General features: G+C 41.0%; 2 protein-coding genes across 2 annotated transcripts in view; both read right to left on the reverse strand.

Annotated features, from left to right (window-relative positions):
* Positions 1-2,278: 2,278 nt before the first annotated feature.
* Positions 2,279-17,049, reverse strand: CRTAM (cytotoxic and regulatory T cell molecule). The gene is made up of 10 exons (XM_058041135.1): positions 17,001-17,049; positions 13,017-13,169; positions 10,877-11,029; positions 8,984-9,115; positions 7,589-7,777; positions 6,413-6,505; positions 5,867-6,268; positions 4,469-4,615; positions 3,117-3,200; positions 2,279-2,451 (listed from the first exon to the last, which is right to left on the reverse strand). Exons 1-10 carry the CDS (start codon positions 17,047-17,049, stop codon positions 2,279-2,281), a joined length of 1,575 nt encoding a protein of 524 aa, XP_057897118.1.
* Positions 17,050-18,980: 1,931 nt separating this feature from the next.
* The window catches only part of UBASH3B (ubiquitin associated and SH3 domain containing B), an 88,332-nt gene continuing 83,096 nt past the window's right edge, over positions 18,981-24,216 (reverse strand). Inside the window, exon 14 of the mRNA XM_058041155.1 lies at positions 18,981-23,702. Within this exon, the coding sequence (XP_057897138.1) occupies positions 23,565-23,702 (138 nt within the window). The 3' untranslated portion in view covers positions 18,981-23,564. The remainder of the gene's footprint in view (positions 23,703-24,216) is intronic.

Raw genomic sequence — 24,216 nt, forward strand, 5'->3', positions numbered from 1 at the left:
TATTCTGCAAATGACAAAAATCAGTGTAATTCACATATAAATGTAAATCATCATTCTGTGATTCTGACAAAAACCAGTGTAATTCACATTTAAATATAAATCACCATTCTGTGATTGTGCAAATGACAAAAATCATTGTAATTCACACTTAAATAAATCAATATTCTAGGATTCTGCAAATGGCAAAAATGGTAATTCACACTTAAATGTAAATCACTATTCTGTGATTCTGTGTGAAAAACACATTTTTCATATTCTGCAAATAACAAAAATCATTGCAATTCACATTTAAATAAATCAGTATTCTGTGATCCTGCAAGTGGCAAAAATCGCTGTAATTCACATTTAAATGTAAATCACCATTCTGTGATAGTGCAAATGACAAAAAATCATTGTAATTCACATTTAAATGCAAATCACTGTTCTGTGATTCTTTGCAAATGGCAAAAATCATTGTAATTCACACCTAAATAAATAAATCAATATTCTGGGATTCTGCAAACGGCAAAAATGGTTCTAATTCACATCTAAATAAATAAATCAATATTCTGTGATTCTGAAAATGGCAAAAATGGTTGTAATTCATATTTCCTTTATTTTAGGGATTGACTTTTACCCTCCCGGAGCAGGAAGGGCTCCTGGAAAGCCCTGGAGGAGCCCCAGCTCTTCTGCTGCCCCATTTGAGCCATCCCACCATCCCATGGGGACATCCCCTTCACAGAACCATCAAACCAATGAATAATTTGGGTCAATTTCTGTTGGTTTTTAATTTTTAACCCTTTACCCATCAGGCCACTTGGGGCAGTCCCATGGGGAACATCCCCTTCACAGAACCATCAAACCATCCAATCACTTGGGTCAATTTCTCTTGTTTTTTCTTTTTTTTTTTTTATTACTTTTAACCCTTTAACCATCGTGCTGCTTCCCAGCTTGGTTAAACCCAGCTGCAAGTCCAGGTTTGGGGTCCCATGGAGAAAAGAGAAAAGTCACAGCGGGTTTGTAGCACCTGTGGTCACAGAGGAGGTGACAAAATCAATAATAAATATCCTAATTTGGGTCTGGATGTCCTGCCAGGGTGCTGAGGGTGACGAGCTGATGGTGGCAGAGGTTCCTGACATGTTCTGAAGGTCCCAGATGACCTAGGCCACGTTTCCTGGTTTGGAGTCCCAGGGAGAAAAATAAAGTCACAGCGGGTTTGTAGCACCTGTGCTCACAGAGGAGGTGACAAAATCAACCATAAATGTCCTAATTTGGGTCTGGACGTCCTCTCAGGGTGCTGAGGGTGCTGAGCTGATGGTGGCAGAGGTTCCTGACGTGTTCTGAAGGTCCCAGGTGACCCAGGCCAGGTTTGCAGGAGCTCCAGCCCCACCTCCCTGCCCTGCTCAGTGACAGGGTTGGAGTCCAAGAGAGAAAAGAAAAGTCACAGCGGGTTTGCAGCACCTGTGGTCACAGAGGAGGTGACAAAATCAATCATAAATGTCCTGATTTGGGTCTGGGTGTCCTCCCAGGGCGCTGAGGGTGCTGAGCTGATGGTGGCAGAGGTTCCTGACATGTTCTGAAGGTCCCAGGTGACCCAGGCCACGTTTCCTGAGGTGCTGAGCTGATGGTGGTAGAGGTTCCTGATGTGCTCTGAAGGTTCCAGGTGACCCAGGCCAGGTTTCCAGGAGCACCTGAGGTGCTGAGGTGTTGGTGGCAGAGGTTCCTGATGTGCTCTGAAGGTCCCAGGTGACCCAGGCCAGGTCTCCAGGAGCTCCAGCCCCACCACCCTGCCCTGCTGGGTGACAGCTTTGGAGTCCCATGGAGAAAAGTCACAGCGGGTTTGTAGCACCGGTAGTCACAGAGGTGACAAAATCAATCATAAATGTCTTAATTTGGGTCTGGATGTCCTCTCAGGGTGCTGAGGGTGATGAGCTGATGGTGGCAGAGGTTCTTGCCATGTTCTGAAGGTTCCAGATGACCTAGACCAGGTTTCCTGGTTTGGAGTCCCAGGGAGAAAAATAAAGTCACAGCGGGTTTGTATCACCTGTGCTCACAGAGGAGGTGACAAAATCAATCATAAATGTCCTAATTTGGGTCTGGGTGTCCTCTCAGGGTGCTGAGGGTGCTGAGCTGATGGTGGCAGCGGTTCCTGACGTGTTCTGAAGGTTCCAGGTGACTCAGACCAGGTTTGCAGGACAAAAGCACCCCCAGATGGAGCTCCCTGTCCCTCCTGCTCCTTCAAACCAGGATCCCTGAAAACTTTCACATAAATATCAGGAAATTGCAGTTTCCTGCGCTGTTACACGTCTGTCTCCCTTCCACACGTGAACATTTCCTCATTTATTGCCGTGATTTTGTCACCTGGGTTCTTCTCTGGGCATTCTGGAATTTTCTCTGCAGTTTCCAAATTCTTCTCTGGGGTTTCCACGTGTTCTTCTGTTACATATTGCATGTTGGATTTGGGATTTCCCACTAAAAAACAACACGTATTTATTATTTATTATCCATTATCTATTATCCATTATTTATTATTTATTATTTATTATTTATTATTTATTATTTATTATTTATTATTTATTATTTATTATTTATTATTTATTATTTATTATTATCTAGTATTTGGTATTAATAAACACAATGAAAAATAATAATAGTTATTATATTTATTTATTTGGTTGTTTATTTATTTATTTGAAATCTAGCATTTAGTATTAATGGCTCCCACCTGCACTGGCCACAGTCAGCAGCAATTAAATAAGCCAATAAATATTTATTATAATTAAATAAATAAGCATTATTTATTATCATTAGCTATTATAATATTAATTGAATATGATAATTATGATAAAATTTATAATATTATTATGGTAATTATTTATTGTAATTAAACAAATTATAATACAACATTATAACTACTATAACGTTGTATACAACATTATAATTAAACAAATTATGATACAACAAGAATTATTTGTTATAATTAAATATTATAAAATTAATTGAATATTAAAATATTATAACATTTATATTATTATGATGATGATGATAATTATTAATTATAATTAAATAAAACAAGAATTATTTGTTATTGAAAACAAGAACATATTTCCAAGAATATGTTAATTAAAGATTTTTACCTTGTCCGTTCTTCTCATGGCCTGGACTCTCTTCATTAGATCTGGATTTATAACTCTCCAGTGTTTGCTCTGAAACATCATTTTCTGTGGAAAAAAACCCACAAAAATGAATTTAAATTAAATTATTTAAATTTAATTAAATGAAATTAAAAAATTAAACAATTTAAAAATAGAAATTAATTTTAAAATAATTAAATAATAAAAACCGCATACATTTTAATTATGAGAATGAGATTTTTTTCCATCATTCCTTCTCACACTTTGCCTTGAGCATAAAAATTCTGAGAGAAGAGTCACAAAATGAGGATTTCTCAGCCTGACGGAGATCACCATTATCTCACCAAAATCCTGAGAGAAGAGTTAGAAATTGAGGATTTATCAGCTTGAGAGAGATCACCATGATCTCACAAAAATCCTGAGAGAAGAATTACAAAATGGGGATTTTCTAAGCCTGACAGAGATCACCATCACCTCACAAAAATCCTGAGAGAAGAGTCATAAATTGGGAATTTATAAGCTTGACAGAGATCACCATCATCACATAAAAATAATGAGAGAAGAGTTAGAAATTGGAGATTTCACAGCCTGAGAGAGATCACCATCACCTCACCAAAAAATATCCTGAGAGAAGAGTTAGAAAATGGGAATTTCTCAGCTGGACAGAGATCACCATCATCACATAAAAATCCTGAGAGAAGAGTTAGAAATTGGAGATTTCTCAGCCTGAGAGACATCACCATCATCTCTCAAAAATCCTGAGAGAAGAATCATAATTTGGGGATTTTATCAGCCTGAGAGAGATCACCACCATCTCACACACCGTTATCTCCCAAAATTCCTGAGAGAAGAGTTAGAAAATGGAGATGTTTCAGCCTGAGAAAGATCACCATCATCTCACAAAAATTGTGAGAGAGGAGTCACAAGATGGGGATTTTATCAGCTTGACAGAGATCACTCACCATCATCTCCCGAAAATCCTGACAGAAGAGTCCCAAAATGGGATCTCATCAGCCTGACAGAGATCACCATCATCTCATAAAAATCCTGAGAGAAAAGTCAGAAAATGGCGATTTCTCAGCCTGAGAGAGATCACCATCATCTTATACACCATCATCTCATAAAAATCCTGAGAGAAGAGTTAGAAATGGGGATTTGTCTGCCTGAGAGAGATCACCATCATCTCACACACCATCATCTCACAAAAATTATGAGAAAAGAGTTAGAAAACGGGGATCTCATTACCTTGACAGAGATCACATCATCTCCCAAAAATCCAGAGAGTCCCAAATTTGGGGGTTTCTCCCTCTGAGCACCCCAGGGCTGGCCTTGAGCCCCCGATTCCTGTTGCTCACCTCTCTTCCACGCCCCGTGAGCTTTCTTCAGCTTCACCATGAACAGCAGCACGATGATGAGCAGCACCAGGACCAGAGCAGCCACCAGCATGGGCAGCAGGAGATCCTTCTCCTTCCTCAGGAGCCCTTTGGATTCGGGATTTTGCTCTGTAAAATCACACAGGTTTGCGCTGTTAAACGTGCTGGGAATTCAAAGAGAAATCATTCACCCCAATGATGCATTCCTGAAAAATCAAGATTCTTCCCTGTAGGGGGAAATCTGATTGGAGCAAAGAGATATTTTTGCAGTTATGTGTTCTTTTTTACTTTTATATATTTCATTTAAAATATGTTATTTATTTATGTTATTTATATATAAAAGGAAATATTTATAGTTTTCCTTATATATATTTACATATGTACCTATGTATCTATGTATATATGTATCTATGTATATATGTATATATTTATATATGTATATATTTATATATATCTATTTATATATGTATATATTTATATATTTGTATATTTATATATTTGTATATTTGTATATTTGTATATTTATATATTTGTATATTTGTGTATTTCTTTTTCCTTTTCTTTAGTTATATCTGCTTTTTCCTTTCCAAAATCTTCCAGTGATCCTTTTCATCACTTACACCGGTTCCTAGAACAAATTGATTTTTCCAGCTGTGCTCCCCAGAATTTCCTCCCTGCTACCCCATTCTATTCTTTTAAGTTTTTCTAAAATCCTCCTCTTTTGCTACTGCTTGAATTCCTCTCTTTCTGCAGGAACTGACAGGACCAGAGCACACAGCCTCGAGCTGCACCAAGGGAAATACAGGTTGGATATCGGGAAAAGGTTTTTACAGAAAGGGTGATAAAGTTTTTCAGAGAAAGGGTGATAAAGTTTTTTACAGAAAGGGTGATAAAGTCTTTTCCAGAAAGGGTGATAAAGTTTTTTCCAGAAAGGGTGATAAAGTTTTTTACAGAATGGGTGATGAATTCTGGAATGTTCTGCCCGGGGAGGTGGTGGAGTCCCCATCCCTGGTGTGTTTAACAAAGCCTGGATGTGGCACTGGGTGCCAGGGGTTGGGGCTGGGTTGGACTCGATGATCTTTAGGGTCTCCTCCAACCTTGCGATTCTGCGATTCTCTAAATTCTGTGAGTTCTGTGATTTTGTGAATTCTGTGAAGAATTGCTGCACAGTGCCATCTAGTGCGGCCCATCAGAGCATCCCAGCCCGGCTCCCACCCTGCTCCTGCCCTTTTTTCCTCCAAGGAGAGGCATTTTGGCAGGAAACGCTGTGCCCTGTGTCCCACACCGCTCTGGGATGTGCGATGGAACGCTGTGCCCGGCGGCATCTCTGTAATTCTCATTTCAGCTTTGAGAAATTCGGGCGGCTGAGACCGAACTCACCGTGCAGTGTGACATCCGTGAGGTTTGGCTGGGCTGGAACTGCTGGAATCCCTGGGGATGCAGAGGGGATGGAAACTTCTGGATCTTTCGGGGATGCAGAAGGGCTGGAAAGTTCTGGATTCCTTGGGGATGCAGAGGGGGTGGAAGTTTCTGGATCCTCTGGGGATGCACAAGGGTTGGAAACTCCTGGATCATTTGGAGATGCAGAAGGGCTGGAAACTTTTGGATCTTTTGGGGATGCAGAGGGGCTGGAAAATTCTGGATTCTCTGGGGATGCAGAAGGGCTGGAAACTCCTGGATTTTTTTGGGATGCAGAGGGGCTGGGAACTCCTGGATCATTTGGGGATGCAGAGGGGCTGCTGGAAAATTCTGTATTCTCTGGGGATGCAGAAGGGCTGGGAACTTCTGGATCTTTTGGAGATGCTGAAGGGCTGGAAGTTTCTGGATTCTCGGGGGATGCAGAAGGGCTGGAAACTCCTTGTTCTTTTGGGGATGCAGAAGGGCTGGAAACTTCTGAATTTTTTGGGGATGCAGATGGGTTGGTACCTGCTGCATTTTCTGGAGAATTGGGAACTGCTGAATTCTCTGATGAGCTGGGAACTTCTGCATCCTCTGAAGGTCTGCTTGCTTGCTTGCAGCCTGAAGAAACGTGCCAAAAATAATGACAAAAATCAGAAGAGGCTTTGCCACTGAGCAGATCCTTGAAAAACCATCCTGCCCTGCTCCGTGCTCTGCATTATTTGGGGTTTTCTGCCCTGCTCTGGATTTTTATTGGGTTTTATGCCCTGCTCCATGCCTTGCATTGTTTGGGTTTTCTGCCCTGCTCCATACTCTGGATTTTTTTTTATTTTCTGCCCTGCTCCATTCTCTGTATTGTTTCTTGAGTTTTCTGCCCTGCTCCACGCTCTGGATTTTTTATTGGGTTTTCTGCCCTGCTCCAAGCTCTGCATTATTTTGGTTTTCTGTCCTGCTCCGTGCCCCGAATTGTTTGGATTTTCTGCCTTGTTCCATTCTCTGTATTGTTCATTGGGTTTTCTGGCTGATCAGGGGTCTCACTTCCAGTCCCACCCTCACCTTTCCTGCCCTCAGAATATTTTCCCTGCCCTTTCCTGCCCTTGCTGCTCTGAAACGAGGAACGGATGCCACACTTGGCCGTGGGGAGCCTGGGGCAGGATCTGCTGTTCAGCTCTGCCACCGATGAACAGCCCCAAACCCATTTTTTGCCCCCAGATTCCTCATTTTTTGCCCCAGATTCCTCATTTCATTTAAAGACACATTTCTGTGTGTATCTGTATCATTTTCACCAGCTCAGGGCAGTGAATCAGAGAGCAGAGCTGCAGTACCGGAGCTGGGAAGGTTCTGGAAGGGGAAAGTTACCACCAATCTCTGTGTCCCTGATTCCTCATTTTTTTCCCCCAATTCCTCATTTTTTTGCCCCAGATTCCTCATTTCAAAGCACACCCCTCACTTCTGGGTATCTGCATCATTTTCACCAGCTCAGGGCAGTGAAATCAGAGGGCAGAGCTGCAGTACCCGGGCTGGGAAGGTTCTGGAAGGTGAAAGGTGCCACCAATCTCTGGGCCCCCAAATCCTAATTTTTTGCCCCCAATTCCTCATTTTTTGCCCCAGATTCCTCATTTCCAAGCACCCCCACACTTGTGGTGTATCAGGAACATTTTCACCAGCTCAGGGCAGTGAATTTGGAGGGCAGAGCTGCCGTACCCGCACTGGGAAGGTTCTGGAAGGTGAAAGGTGCCACCAGTCTCCGTGCCCCCAGCGCAGGGTGCCCGATGGCACAGCTGGCTGTGGCTGTGGCTGTCGCTGTCACCGCGGGGCTGTAGCTCAGCACCCTCAGGGTGCTCCTGCTGCTCCAGCTGCTCCCATCGGCGCCCAGCTCGTGCCTGGTGTCACCTGCAGGCCCGTGGGGAGAAAAAAAAAAAATTAAAAATGAGCCAGGATAAAATTAAAAGAGAAAAATAAAATAAAATAAAATAAAATAAAATAAAATAAAATAAAATAAAATAAAATAAAATAAAATAAAATAAAATAAAATAAAATAAAATAAAGTAAAATAAAAAAAAAATAAAACAAATGGAATAGAATTGAATGGAAGGGAATGGAAGGGAATGGAATGGAATGGAGTGGAATGGAATAGAATAGAATAGAATAGAATAGAATAGAATAGAATAGAATAGAATAATAAAGTGAAATAAAATAACAAAAAGAATAAAATAAAGTAAAAAAAAGAATAAAAGAGAAAAAAATAAAGTGAAATAAAATAATAACAAAAAAATGAAATAAAGTAATAAAAAGGAAAAAATAAAAATAAAATTTAAAAAATTAAATAGAATAAAAAAAGAATAAAATAAAATAAAAGTAAAAAAGAATAAAATAAAAAATAAAAATAAAAATAAAAAAATTATAATAGAATAAAATAAAATAATAAAATAAAATAAATTGAATAAATAGAATTCAATGCTGGAATTCCAGGATTTTGGGTTTGTTTCATCCCAGTGCAATTCAATGCTGAAATTCCAGGATTTTGGGTTCTATCCCAGTGGAATTCAATACTGAAATTCCAGGACTTTGGATTCAATTTATCCCAGTGCAATTCAATGCTGAAATTCCAGGATTTTGGCTTTATTTTATCCCAGTGGAATTCAATGCTGAAATTCCAGGATTTTGGGTTTGTTTCATCCCAGTGCAATTCAATGCTGAAATTCAAGGATTTTGGGTTTTATCCCAGTGGAATTCAATGCTGGAATTCCAGGATTTTGGGGTTTATCCCAGTGCAATTCAATGCTGAAATTCCAGGATTTTGGGTTTGTTTCATCCCAGTGCAATTCAATGCTGAAATTCCAGGATTTTGGGGTTTATCCCTGTGTAATTCAATGCTGAAATTCCAGGATTTTGGGGTTTATCCCTGTGTAATTCAATGCTGAAATTCCAGGATTTTGGGTTCAATTTATCCCTGTGGAACTTGATGCTGCCTGTTCCCCAGAGCCGCAGCCCTGAATCACAGACCCAGCTGATATTTCCCCCTCCAGCACCTTTAACCACCCCAAAACTGCCCAAAACCCCCCAATTTTAGTGCTCCAAGACCCTTTGATCCCTTACCTGGGAGCTCAATGCCATTGTCCAAGAGCCAGGAGATCTGGGGCTGGGGTCTGCCCCCCCAGGTGTGGCAGGAGAGTTGGATGCCCCTTCCCTCATCCTGGGAGATTTCCAGCACTGGGTGGGAAGGAGGAGCTGGAACGGGGAGATTTGGGATCAGTTTTGGGGCATTTTCTACTCCTTTTCATCAGCATTGTTTCCTTTTTTCATCAGCATTATTTCTTTTTTCTCATCAGCATTATTTCTTTTTTCATCAGCATTATTTCTTTTTTCTCATCAGCATTATTTCTTTTCTTTCATCAGCATTATTTCTTCTTTTTTTTTTTTTATCAGCATTATCTGAGGGTGTTGCAAGCCCCCGGCTGGGTTATAATCAGCATGGACTCCCTGATCCAGAAGGAATGAAGGCCGCTTTATTATTAGAAATAATAATTATTAACTTACTGATTATTATTGAAATAATTTGTTATTACAGTTCTTAAGGAAACAACGGAAACCCTAAGAATTTATTATTAGAAATCTGCAGTTTTTATGGAATACCTAAGACTTTATTACTAGAAATTTACAGTTCTTATAGAAAAAATTAAAACCTAAGATTTTATTATTAGAAATCTACAGATCTTATAGAAAGCTGAGACTTTATGGTTAGAAATCTAAAATTCTTATGGAAACAATGGAAAACCTAAGACTTTATTACTAGAAATTTACAGTTCTTAGGGAGACAATTAAAACCTAAGATTTTATTATTAGAAATCTACAGATCTTATAGAAATAATGGAAAACCTAAGACTTTATAATTAGAAATCTACTGTTCTTATAGAAAACCTAAGACTTTACTATTAGAAATCTATAGTTCTTATAGAAACAATGGAAAACCTAAGATTTTATTAATAGAAATCTACAGTTCTTATAGAAACAATTAAAACTTAATATTTTATTATTAGAAATCTACAGATCTTATAGAAATAATGGAAAACCTAAGACTTTATAATTAGAAATCTGCCGTTTTTATAGAAACAATTAAAACCTAAGATTGTATAAATAATGCTTACAGAGAGATAATAATTGTTTGAATGTTTAAAATTCTTTGAACTGTTTGAATTTTAGAGAACCATATCGATAAACAATGGTTACAGAAAGAGAGATAATAATTGTTTGAATTCTTTGAATTTTAGAGAACTTTATCTATAAACAATGGCAGAAAGAGAGATAATAAATGCTTGAATTTTTAAAATTCTTTGAATTCTTTGAATTTTAGACAACCATATCTATAAGAAATGGTCACAAAAAGAGAGATAATAATTCTTTGAATTGTTTGAATTGTTTGAATTCTTTGAATTTTAGAGAACCATATCTATAAACAATGGTTACAGAAAGAGAGACAATAATTATATGAATTGTTTGAACTCTTTGAATTCTGGAGAACCATATTTATAAATAATGGTTACAAAAAGAGAGATAATAATTCTTTGAATTGTTTGAATTGTTTGAATTGTTTGAATTTTAGAGAACCATATCTATAAACACTGGTTACAGAAAGAGAGACAATAATTATATGAATTGTTTGAACTCTTTGAATTCTGGAGAACCATATTTATGAATAATGGTTACAAAAAGAGAGATAATAATTATTTGAATTCTTTTCCTCTAAGATCCCCACAGCTTCCCAGGATTTTTTCTGGGAAGGATTTTTCTGGGAAGGATTTTTCTGGGAAGGATTTTTCTGCTTTCTGCGGCCAGAGCGCTGCTGCCACAGGAGGGGACTGAGCTAAAAGCAAAACGGAAAAACTGATGTAAAAATTGTTGGAAAAATTGGTGTAAAAATTCAGGTGTGGACTTGAGGAGCTGGCTCTGTTCTGCCCCAGGTACAAATCCCGACCAGGGGAGGGAACTCACCCAAAATCTGCACGTTCTGGCGCTGGGCGCTGACGTGGCGGGTGTAGCGCAGGCAGCGGTAAATTCCCTCGTCCTGCAGGGTCAGGTTGGAGAGCTGGATGGACAGTTCATCCCTGGAGTAGCGCAGCAGTTTGTACCTCCGGTCCCTCAGAACTGCCCCAACAGAAAATCCGGCTCAGGAAAAAAAGCTTGGTGTGGTAGGAAGGGGACCAGGACACCAGGTGGCTCATCACAGGTCCCGTTTATGAAAGAAAGCATCAAACACTCATACAGCAAATAAAAGCTCATGAATATTCTGTAAGCCAGATAGCTGCATATTGGACATGCCCTGACAGTGGCCTTGGCTTCTGATAAGCCCAAAATCAAAGTTCCTCGCCAACCCTTTTGCATTTTGATGATATCTACCATGTGCTTCTCTTGCCAATGTATGCTTATCAACAGGACAAGAGTTATCAATGGGTAAGGTGACCAATTTATCTGCACGCTCATTCCCTTCTCCTAGGCCCTGGGACCACTTATTTTATTTATTTAATTTTAGAATGAAATACGTAATTTATTTAATTTTATAATGAAAACCTAGAGGATTTGACAAGGAATGCTGAATGCTGCACAGGGGGAAGGCCAAGGCTCTCCTCACCCTGCATTTGAACCAAGAGGAGGAGAGATGGGAGAGGGGGACACAACAATTCCTCTCCAGGATTTCAGCTTTTCTCTTTTCCATCTATTTGAAAGAGATTATATGATATTTAAAACTAATACTAATGCTACTGCTACTACTAGTTACAATAATAATAAATTATATTTAATAATATTATGTTATTATATTTTTCACAGTTCTTTAGTGCAGAACTCTAAACTCCACACACAGTGGGAGCTGCTGCTTCCCCATTCTGGGCAAACCCAATAATTCCTCTCCAGGATTTCAGCTTTTATATTTTCTATGTATTTGAAAGAGATGATTTTATATTTAATACTACTACTACTACTACCAATAATAATAAATTCCATTTAATAATATATTAATTCATTAATAATAATTAATAATAAGTAATTATTATATTTTCTGTCTACTTGAAAGAGATTATATTATATTTAATACTAATACTAATGGTACTACTACTACTACTACCAATAATAATAAATTCTATTTAATAATAGTATATCATTCTATTTTTCATCTATTTGTAATCCTGCAGTTCTTTAGTGTGTAACTCTAAACTCCACACACCGTGTGGAGTTTCCCATTTTGGGCAGACACAACGATTCCTCTCCAGGATTTCAGCTTTTCTATTTTATATTTTCCATCTATTTGAAAGAGATTATATTGTATTTAATACTAATGCTGCTACTACTACTACTACTACTACTACTACATTATGTTTATTAATAGTATATTATGATATTTTCCATCTATTTGTAAGCCTGCAGTTCTTTAGTGTTGAACCCCAAACTCCACACACAGTGGGAGCTGCTGCTTCTTCATTCTGGGCAGACACAACAATTCCTCTCCAGGATTTCAGCTTTTGTATTTTCTACATGTTTGAAAGAGATGATATCATATTTAATATTAATATTAATACTACCAATGATAATAAAATATATTTAATAATGTATATTATTATTTTTTCCATCTATTTGTAACCCTGCAGTTCTTTAGTGTGTAACTCCAAACCCCACACACAGTGTGCAGTTTCCCATTCTGGGCAGACACAACAATTCCCCTCCAGGCCTGGCAATCAAGGACACCTCACTGCCTCAGGGCCCAGAGATGGAAACAAAAGGGAGTTGGGGGCAGCAAACTTGGGGTCAATGACTTCATTAGCTGAAGCTGGAATTGGCAGATTCACCCCCAAAATGCAAATGGACCACACATTATAAAAGTGTGAAACCCATGACCCATTGTCCATTATCGAAATCCCTTCGATAAACAGAAAGGCCCTTCAATAAAGAGAAAAAACAGTGGTTTTTACTATTTTAATTTTGTCTGGCCTCTGTATTTAGGTAGCCCCAAGAGTTACCAACTTCTGGTGACCACAGAGGACCCTCTGGACCCAGGCACAACCTCCCCTGTTGGCCCAGGGTGGCAGCAGGGCCAGCTCAGCGTCCCCAGTGCCAGCCTCCGCTCTGGTTTCACACTTACCCTGCTGGGCATTGAGGAAAATGGTGAAATTCCGAGGGTTCAGCCACTGCAGGGTGAAGTTGTGGTCGCTGAGGGTGCTGAAGGTGCAGTTCAGGTTCAGATTTTCTCCTTCCTTCAGAGCCACAGAGTCACCGGCAGCCCCTGCAAACGCCCCTGCCACGCACCAGGGGGAAAAACAAACTGGAAATTGTGACACGGAGCAAAGCAGGGGTATTTTGCAGAGTGATGTGTTAATTTTCCTTTTTCTGCAGTGGTTTTTTAAATATTTCTACATTTCCAGTATGGTTGTAGGGATATAAATAGATTATTTTCATTGGACAGGTCATCTGTGTGACAAAGGTTTGGGGTCTCCGCCTGCCGGCATGACCTGATTATTAATTATTAAATAATTATTAAACCAATTTTAGTTATTAGCCAAGAAAGTATATCATTGTTAGCCAATACAGAACTGAAGCAGACCCATTTCATGCACTGTATTTAAACACAGACATTCAATTTTCACTTATTTCATGATTATAACTAAATAATATTTAAGGTCCCTTCCAACTCAAACCATTCTCTGATTTTGTGTCCCATTTCTTCTGTGTGTGACTGAGCAGTGAATGATTTCCCAGCACCTCTAAAAATGAGGTTTTTTTATTCAGAAATGAAACTTCTTTTGAAAAAAAAAAAAAAACCCCAAACCTGGCCTGGCAGAGGTTACTAAAATGAAATTATGAAATTTCACTCTCTCTTCTCTCAGCTCATTTACAGGCTGGCAGTAAAATGTATTTTTCCTCTCCAGCCATTCTAAGGCAGATAAAACACTTTGTGAGAATATTTGATGATAATTTGAAAGAATTTTGCCTTCTCCAGACAAAAATACCCTGGAGAATTCCAGCATTGCTGCCTTGGAGCTGGGTAAATGGGCAGCGGGAGAGTTTTGTTTTCCTTCCTGTTTTGTGTGTTTTGATTTGATTTTCCAAATCGGCTGCCAGTTCCCACTGCAGTTTGGGGAAATGAATCTTTCGGGGCTTTGGGGAAGATTTTCACATTATTAAAAAATTTAAATCGCTCAGAAATTAGGTTTTTTTTTTTTTTTTTTTAGTCTGGAATTTTGCTTTTGTAATCAAAAGCTGGTTCTGGAGGTATAAAAATTTTGATATTTGAGCCTCCAGAACCAGGCTTATGTCCCTGTAGGACAGTTCCCCGTGGGGACTGTGGCTGTCGGAGGAGCTGTGGCAGGAGGTGAGAGTTGTTTGGAGGCAGCTGGGGCTCTGTGCGGTTTCTCACAGCCCCCTCGGGTATTTCTGTCCCCGTGATGGTTTCCTGTCACCCCCGGGGACATCGCACCTCTGGGGGTGACGGCAGCCAGGCCGAGCAGGAGGAGCTGGGGGTGTTGCTGCTGTTCCAGCCCGGGGCAGAAATGGAATTTCCACGGGGAACCCACTGGGAGATGGGGTTTATTTTTATTTATTTTATTTTTATTCACAGCGTGACTCACAGGGCAGCTCTCCCCAGCGCAGGGGCTCTGCTGTGGTCACCAAACGTGGGAATGTCCCCGTGGCAGCTCCAGGGCCGGTGGCTTTTGTTCCACCTGGAACAACCACTCTGCCACCGAGGAGAGATCCTTGGGCAGAAGGAGCAGCAGTTTGGGGTGGGATTGCAGGAGGCTCTGAGGGCTCTGCTCTGGCTGCTGCTCTTGCAGCCCCCAGGATGTGGCTGAGCTGCGTGCACTGAGAGCGGGGTGCAGAGTGAGCTGTGAGCCACAACCACCCTGCTCAGTGAGTTTGGTGCAGTTGTCTGTGAGACTGTAACCATCTATCGTCCTATTTACTGATTTTGGTGCAGTTATCTGTGAGATTGTAACCGTCTATCGTCCTATTTACTGATTTTGGTGCAGTTGTCTGTGAGATTGTAACCCACAATCATCCTATTTAATAATTTTGGTGCAGTTGTCTGTGAGCCTGTAACTCACAGAGCCAACCCTTTTAATGAGTTTGGTGCAGAGTTATCTGTGAGATTGTAACCGTCTATCGTCCTATTTACTGATTTTGGTGCAGTTATCTGTGAGACTGCTACTCACAGAGCCAACCCTTTAAATGAGTTTGGTGCAGATATCTGTGAGATTCTAACCCACAATCATCCTCTTTAATAATTTTGGTGCAGTTACCTGTGAGCCTGTAACCCACACAGCCCCCCCAATTAATGGGTTAGTTTTGGTGCAGTTATCTGTGAGATTCTAACCCACATTCATCCTATTTAATAATTTTGGTGCAGTTACCTGTGAGCCTGTAACCCTCAATCATTTTATTTAATGATTTTGGTGCAGTTATCTGAGAGTCTGTAACCCACAGCCACCCCAATTAATGGATTAGCTTTGGTGCAGTTTTCTGTGAGATTGTAACCACAATCATCCTATTTAATAATTTTGGTGCAGTTACCTGTGAGCCTGTAATCCACAATCACCCCATTTAATGAGTTTGGTGCATTTATCTGTAAGATTCTAACCCACAATCATCCTATTTAATAATTTTGGTGCAGTTATCTGTGAGATTGTAACCCACAGAGCCATCCCATTTAATGAGTTTTTGTGCAGTTATCTATGAGCCTGTAACCCACTGTTACTCTAATTAATTAATGAGTTAGTTTTGGTGCAGTTATCTGCGAGCCTGTAACCCACAGAGCCACCCCATTTAATAATTTTCGTGCAGAGTTATCTGTGAGATTGTAGCCCGCAGCCACCCCATTTAATGAGGTTTTTTTGGTGCAGTTATCTGTGAGATTCTGACCCCAAATCACCCCATTTAATGAGTTGTTTTTGTCCTGGCTGCTCACCTATGGATGGAGCTGAATTAATTCTGGAAGCCAAGGCAGCAGCTACAAATTCATCCTGCAGAAAACCTAAAGTGCTTTCCTTTTCCAAAAGACTTTGCAAGTTCTCCCTGAGTTGCTCGGACTTCACACCAAAAAGGACAAATTTGGATTTCTGACCCAGGCAAAGCAAGCAGTGACCCCCTGCCCAAATTTAAGGCAGAATCGTTGGATACCCCAAAGCTTTGTCACCCAGGAGTAACTCGGTGTCACTGATCCTGGGCTTGGGACTCGGTGAGCTCACTGGCCCCTAAATGGGGTGACAACTCCTAAATGGGGTGACAAAACTGGGAATGGGGCGATGTCCTGGTTCAGGGCAAATTTGGGAGGGAAGCCCCAGAGTGGTTCCTCTAGAAAAGCAGATTCTGTTGGCCAGGACACCGGGACAGGACAAAATTGGGAAAGGAGTGACAAAATTGGGAATTGGGTGGCAAAACTGGGAATGGGGCGATGTCCTGTTCAGGGCAAATTTGGGAGAGAACCCCCAGAATGGTTCCTCTAGAAAAGCAGATTCTGTTGGCCAGGACACCGGGACGGGACAAAATTGGGAATGGGGTGGCAAAACTGGGAAAGTTGACAAAACTAGAAATGGGGTGATGTCCTGGTTCAGGGCAAATCTGGGAGAGAACCCCCCAAAAGGGATCCTCTAGAAAAGCAGATCCAATTGGCCAGGACATCGGGACAGGATGAATTGGGAAAGGGGGCACAAAACTGGGAATGGGGCGATGTCCTGGTTCAGGGCAAATTTGGGAGAGAAATCCCCCAGAGGGGTTCCTCTAGAAAAGCAGATCCAGTTGGCCAGGACCCCGGGATGGAACAAAATCGGGAATGGGATGACAAAATTGGGAATGAGGTGACAAAATCGGGAAAGGGGTGACAAAACTGGGAATGGGGTAACAAAACTGGGAATGGGGTGACATCCTGGTTCAGGGCAAATTTGGGAGAGAACCCCCAGAGTCGTTCCCCTAGAAAAGCAGATCCAGTTGGCCAGGACACTGGGACAGGACAAAATCGGGAAAGGGGTGCCAAAATCGGGAAAGGGGTGTCATTTTAGCTTTGTGACCCCGGTGCCAGCAGCGCAGCAGGCCTGGGGAGGAGAGCTGAGCTGGGCCGAGCTGAAGCCGGGCTTACCTTGCAGCAGGAGCAGCGGCACGGCGAGCAGCGCCCCGGGCACGCTCATGCTGGGCTGGGCTGGGCTGGGCTGAGCTGAGCCGGGCTGAGCCGGGCTCGGTTGAGCTGAGCTGAGCTGGGCCGGGCTGAGCCGGGCTGGGCTGAGCTGAGCCGGGCTCGGTTGAGCTGGGCTGGGCTGAGCCGGGCTGGGCTGAGCTGAGCTCGGCCGCTCTCGGTTTCCCCTCCGCGCTCCCTTTTGAGCGCAGCCCGCCGTGACCGCACGCTGCCCCCGCAGGAACTCGTGGGCGGAATTTGAGCGCTGCCCCCGAGCCGGGACCGGCTCAGCTCGGGGAGAGGGAAAAAAAGGGAAAAAAAGGGAAAAAAGGGAAAAAAGGGAAAAAAAGGGAAATGTGGGGCTGGGTCACCCTGCTGCTACTGGGATGAGCCGGGATTCCGTTCCCCAGGCAGCGCTTACCTGGTGGATGCGGCAAAGCTGCGTAAAAACCAATTTTAATTTTTTAATCCATCCGTTTTAAATGCCCGGATTATAAAAAAATGACGCTTGTGGATGTGGCAAGGCAGTTTAAAACCCGTTTTAAATTATTGGATTAAAAAAAAAAGGTCAATTGTGGAAGTGACAAGGCTGCCTAAAAACCCATTTTAAATGCCTGGATTATAAAAACGACACTTGTGGATGTGGCAAGGCAGTTTAAAAACCTATTTTAAGTTCCTGGATTAAAAAAAAAAAAAAAGTTACTCGTGGATATGGCAAGGATGCTTAAAACCCATTTTTAACACTTGGATTTAAAAAATGACACTTCTGGATGTGGCAAGGCTGCTTAAAACCCATTTTAAATGCCTGGATCATAAAAATGACACTTGTGGATGTGGCAAGGCAGTTTGAGAACCCATTTTAAATCCTTGCATTAAAAAATATCACTCGTGGATGTGGCAAGGCTGCTTAAAAAAACATTTTAAATGCCTGGATTATAAAAATGACACTTGTGCATGTGGCAAGGCTGCTTGAAACCCATTTTAAATGCCTGGATTATAAAAATGTCACTTGTAGATGTGGCAAGGCATCTTAAAATCCATTTAAAAATCTCTGGATTATAAAAATTACACTCCTGGATGTGGCAAGGCTGCTTAAAACCCATTTTAAACGCCTTGATCATAAAAATGACACGTGTGGATGTGGCAATGATGTGGCAAGGCGGTTTGAGAACCCATTTTACACCCTTGGATTGAAAAATGTCACTCGTGGATGTGGCAAGGCATCCTAAAATCCATTTTTTAAATCTCTGGATTATAAAAATTACTCCTGGATGTGGCAAGGCAGCTTGAAAACCCACTTTAAATGCCTGGATTAAAATAAAATTCACTTTTGTGGCAGATCCTCCTTTGGAGCTGCTCAGAATTTGGTGTGGACTATTACAGTCAAAATAAACTGAATTTAATAAGATAATTATTTATTTTAAAAGCTGTGTGTGCTTGAGAGAAGTGGACAAAATTGATTATAAACCAATGGTGTGTTTTATTCCTCATTTATTAGGATCTATTTCCATGAAATTTCAGGTGCATCACTCAGGGGGAATTTGGTTGATAAATCTGTGGTTTTTGCGGTCATCATCATGAATCAATTTTACTGGGAAACAGAGCTGCAGGTCGTGAATTTAAAACAGAATTGAAAGGAAAAAAAAAAGAAATAAAATTGGGTTGAAAGAAAAAAAAGAATAAAATTAAAACTTAGATTAAGAAAGATGTGCGGAAAAGTGAGTTTGGTTTGAAAGTTGTGGCTTCAATTCCAGAGCTGAGAGTGAAATAATTCCGAGGAAAATCTGAATTCCGAGGGAAAATCCCATCCCGGAGAGCAGGAATTGGGAGGATTTTGTGCCATCTGCCGTCAAGTGAGCGAATTTCAGCCTCAGGAAAAAATAAAAATGCAGCTCAAAGCTCCACCACGCTCCGGAGGAAACGTGAAACAGGAAGGGTGCTCGGCACTTCCTATTTAATAAACTTTATTAAATCACCTGCGAGATGTTTTTGTCTGAATTCTGAGAGTTCCGTTTAATGTGAGAAGCAAATTCAAACGCCGTGGTTGTTCGAACAGTTGGCAGCGCTCAAAAAAATGAGATTAAAAACAACCACCCGCCCCTAAAATAAAAAAAATACAGATGTCACAGGTAACCAATTTTTGGCAATACAATTATTGGGGTTTTTAAACAGCAAACTTCTTCTTTTTTTCTTTTTTTTCCTCTCAAATAAATACAACTAAATAAAACCCAAAATCCACGATAAACAGAATGATACAATGAGGTGAAAATGAAACAAAAATAAAACCGAAAGGAAAAGGGGATGTTGGCAACAACGAGTCTGAAGAGATGAAAGTTGAGGAAATACAGAAATAATGAGAAATAACGCAGGAACTGGCTGAGAGTTGAGAAAATACAGAAATAATGAGAAATAATGCAGGACCTGGCTGAGAGTTGAGAAAATACAGAAATAATGAGAAATAACGCAGGAACTGGCTGAGAGTTGAGAAAATACAGAAATAATGAGAAATAACGCAGGAACTGGCTGAGTATTTTCTGTTGTGGGTGATGAGGGGTCCCTGGGGATGAATTTGAGGAAGTGGGGAGCAGCAAGAAGTGATTTTGCAGCCGGGCTGGTAATTAACAGCCGCTGTTAATTGCATTTCTTCTGTTCAGTGACTCCAGCCCTCCTACCCGTGACTTCCTCTGCGCCTCTTTTGAAAGAAATTAAACCAACCCACAAAGCCAAGGAGTTATTTGGGGATAAAATTTACCAAATTTACCTTTATCCCTTTGAATTCACCAGGATTTCACAGCAGAAGAGGCCCCCGGCCCCTGTCTGAAACTGTGAAAAGGGAAACACCAAATTTTTACTGAAATTACCACGGTCTGCATCCTCATTTTGCATAAACAAGCAAAGCTCTGTTGACTTAAATCTCAATTTAATTTTTTTTTTTGTTTTCCTAAGCCATACATTGCAAATCATAAAAATTAATTTTATTCTTGGCAGGCTTGCAGCTTTTTTTTTTTTTTATTCCTTAATTGTGGAGAGAAGGAAAAAGGTGGGAATTGATGTTAGAATAAAAGCTGGGATCTGATGCAGCTCACAGTGAAGGGAAAGATTTTGGAGTGCTGAAATTTAATGTTGTGGGACAAACCACGGGAGTGACATTAAATCCACATTAATCAGCATTAAATCCACATTAATCAGCATTAAATCCTCATTAATGGGGTGAAAATGCAGCAGCAATCCTTTTGTCTTCTCAACTCTCAATTATAAATTCAAACGGAATATTTTTTCTCTTTTTTTCCACCCAAAAAGCCCTTTCAACACCGCTCAACACAAAACCCCCAAGAAAACTCAAAATGCTGAAGAAAATAAGATTTTTCTCCCTGACACATAATTCAAGACAAGACCAAAATTGTCAAAATATTTCCCCAACATCCAAAAATATATATATATATATATATTTTAAAGAAGAGTATTTTAACATCTACCTCCTCAACCAGAACACCTTTTTTATTTACTTCTATATTTTTTTATTTATTTCTGCATCAAAGAGCAGCTGACACCACTCAAATTGTACATCCAGCTTTTGCTCCCTCTCTGTTTAATGCTCCTAAAAGTCTCCTTTTAATATCACTCAACTCCAGCAGGATCTGAGATAAATAAATATTAAAACGCAGCAATATTTCCTGCCCCAAATTTTTACACAAAAAAAAAAAAAAAATCTGGAGAATTCACATGCCTCAACAACTAAATTTTTTGTCTTTTTTTTGGTGTGATTGTCAAATATTTAATTTAATTTTTTTTTTGCATGGAGGACAACAAGCCAGAAATGCTCTTCAGAATGTCTGTACACAGCAAAAAAAATAATTGAAATGACAATTAAAAACGAACCTGACAGCGATCAAACCACACAGGAGCAGGTTGGGGTTTTTATTTTCCCCGCCCTGAATTTTCTCCCTGACTTTTCAGTTCCATCCCTGCTGTGAAAAAGCTCTTATCAGTGGCCTAAGGGGTGTCACACAGTCCTAAAAGTAGAAATAATGGGATTTTTATCCTGTGGATTGTGGGAATAGCTGGGACCATGGCCAGGATGGGCTCAAAACTGAGCTCAGCCCCTCTGGGTTTGCTCCAGCCCAATTTTCTCCTTTTTTTGGGTTTTTTTCCATTCCAATTTTCTCCTTTTTTTGGGGTTTGTTCCATCCCAGTTGTTTCTCGTCTCGTGGAGTTTGCTCCCTCCCAATTTTCTCCTCTTTTGGGGTTTTCTCCATCCCAATTTTTTCTCCTCCTTTGGGGTTTTCTCCATCCCAAATTTCTTCTCTTTTGGGATTTGCTCCATCTCATTTTTTTCTCATCCTCTGGGTTTTTTTTCCATCCCAATTTTCTCCTCTTTTGGGGTTTGCTCCATCCCAATTTTTTCTCCTCTTTTGGGGTTTATTCCATCCCAATTTTCTCCTCTTTTGGGTTATTTGATTCATCCCAATTTTTTCTCCTTTTTTTGTTTTTTTTTTTCCATCCCAATTTTCTCCTCTTTTGGGGTTATTTCCATCCCAATTGTTTCTCTTTTTCTGGGGTTTGCTACATCCCAATTGTTTCTCCTCTTTTTGGGGTTTGTTCCACCCCAATTTTCTCCTCTTTTGGAGTTTGCTCCCTCCCAATTTTCTCTTTTGGCTTTTGCTCCATCCCAGTTTTTTCCTCTTTTGGGGTTTGTTCCATCCCAATTTTTTCCTCTTTTGGGGTTTGTTCCATCCCAATTGTTTCTCCCTCCCAATTTTCTCCTCTTTTGGGGCTTGCTTCATCCCACTTGTTTCTCCTTTTTTTTGGGGTTATTTCCATCCCAATTTTCTCCTCTTTTTGAGGTTTGCTCCCTCCCAATTTTCTGTTCTTTTTGCGTTTGCTCCATCCCAATTTCCTCCTGTTTTGGGTTTTGTTCCATCCCAGTTGTTTCTCCTCTTTTTGGGGTTTGCTCCCTCCCAATTTTCTCTTTTTGGGGTTTGCTCCATCCCAATTTTCTCCTCTCTTGGGGTTTGCTCCATCCCAATTGTTTCTCCAGCCCAGTTGTTCTTCCCTCCCAATTTTCTCTTTTTGGGATTTGCTCCATCCCAATTTTTTCTCCTCCTTTGGGGTTTATCCCATCCCGATTTTCTCCTCTTTTGGGGTTTTCTGCATCCAAGTGTTTCTCCTCTCTTTTTGGGGTTTTCTCCATCCCAATTTTCTCTTTTGGGTTTTGCTCCATCCCAAATTTCTCCTCTTTTTGGGGTTTGCTCCCTCCCAATTCTTTCTGTACAAAAATCCCAATATAAAAGGGAAAAAACCCCTTTTATAAAGGGTTTTTATAAAGGGCTTTTATAAAGTCTTCTGAAGGGAATTTAACAGCACAAACCTGTGGACACAGGTGGATTTCAATAATCAAAATAAAGGACTGAAAACTCAAATCTGAACCTCCTAAATCCCTCAGATTTGGTTGGAAAAGGCTTCTTTTATTTCCACTTCAAAGAAATCCCTCCCAGCTTTTGTTGTGCTGACTTTTGATGCCCAAACTCCACCTGTAACAGATGTGGAAATTCGGAACTTCCCTCTGAGCCAGAATTTTCCTGGATATCAACAAATCTCTTATTTTCCTTCATATCAACCAAATCTCTGCACAATATCCAGCACATTTTGAGCACTCCCATCTTTGCTCAGAGGAACAGCCTGCAGAGGCAACCCTGGACTCATTTCCAGCCTTGAGGAAGGATTATTTTGATTTTGTGATTTTTCTGGGAGGTGCTGAGGGTTTGGGGGTTGTGCTGACTTTTGATGCTCAAACCTCACCTGTAACCAATGTGAAATTTGAAATTCAGAATTTTTCACATACAGAATTTTCCTGAATATCAGCCCATCTCTTATTTTCTTTAATATCAACCACTCTCTTATTTTCGTGAATATCAATCAATCTCTTATTTTCCTGAATATCAACCAATCTCTTCTGTTCCTTAATATCAACCAATTTCTGCACAAATCCAGCCCATTTTCAGCACTCAGAGGAGAGGAATATCCTGGTGCAGCCTGCAGAGACAACCCTGGACTCATTTCCAGCCTTGGGGGAGGATTTTTTTTTGAATTCTTTGATTTTCCTGCGAGGTGCTGAGGGTCTGGGGGCTGGGAGTGGAGCAAGCACGAGGTGCTGAACAAGGCTGCAAAAACAGCAGTGACAAAACAACCCCAGCATCCTGCCTGCCACATCCTCGTTGTCCCCACAGCGAAAGTGTCACCAGAGCTCCTTCAAGGTGAGGAAACCAACCCCGAGCTGTGCAAGAGCACTCGAGCTGTATTTTAATTTATTTTTTTCCCCCCTCAACTCAGCCCGTTTTGTTGTAAAGGAGCCGATTCGCAGCCCATTTAAATTAAAAAAGATTTTTTTGCAGGGCTGCGGCCCCGTGTGGGATGCGCGGGACAGGCGAGGAGGGTTTTTTCCTGCTGGCGATAAAACACAAGGAGGAAGGTGATGAAGAGGAGGAAGAAGAGGCATTGTCCAGCTGGGCAGGGCTGTCCTTGCTGCTGCTCCTACTCCTGCAGGAGCGTTTCTCTCCAGTTAAAGCCCCCGGTGGGTCCATGGGTGAGAGGGAGGATGGGGGGGTCCGTGAGCTGCCACACGCCCGTGTCCCCCAGCTCTTCACAGGAGCAGAAGCCCAGGTAGGGAATCTGTGAGGAGAGAGGTGGGAATTTCAGGAGAACAGCAGGAATTGAGCTGGGTAATCCCAAGGGATCCATACTGTGATAAATAGGTATGATTCGTGCTGATGGAAACTGAAACAGTAATCAATATTGATACAGTAATTAATATTTGAGAATAATAAAACAGCTAATAGCTAAAAGTTGTAATGCCAAAGAAGAGAGGGAAAGGAGGGGCTCCACCCACCCCCTGTGGGATCTCAGCACCTCAGGACTGACGTGCAGAGTGACCGAGACCACCCTTGGGGGGCTCGGAGCTCCTGGAATGTTGCCAGCAGTGTCTGGTGGCTGGACTTTGATCCTGCACGGGAGACGACACCTGTGTGAGGATGGGAGGATCTCACTGGGGTGAATGGTGAAGGGATGGGTTAATTAGAGTGTGAGACACAGGGTTTGGAATTTCTGTACAGGGGGGTCTAGAGAAGTAAGATGGAGGAATTGGGGCGTGTCCTGTCCTTCTTCTTCTTCTTCTTCTTGGCCTCCA

This window comes from Melospiza georgiana, chromosome 27, assembly GCF_028018845.1.
Source record: "Melospiza georgiana isolate bMelGeo1 chromosome 27, bMelGeo1.pri, whole genome shotgun sequence".
Taxonomy (NCBI): Eukaryota; Metazoa; Chordata; class Aves; order Passeriformes; family Passerellidae; genus Melospiza; species Melospiza georgiana.

Coding starts and splice junctions, on each gene's coding strand:
- CRTAM (XM_058041135.1), bottom strand. CDS start 17,049: ATGAGCGTGCCCGGGGCGCTGCTCGCCGTGCCGCTGCTCCTGCTGCAA. Junction 11,030..13,016: donor TTTCCTCAATGCCCAGCAGG/GTAAGTGTGAAA, acceptor CTGTTGGGGCAG/TTCTGAGGGACCGGAGGTAC. Junction 6,269..6,412: donor TTCTCCAGAAAATGCAGCAG/GTACCAACCCAT, acceptor AAGATCCAGAAG/TTCCCAGCCCTTCTGCATCC.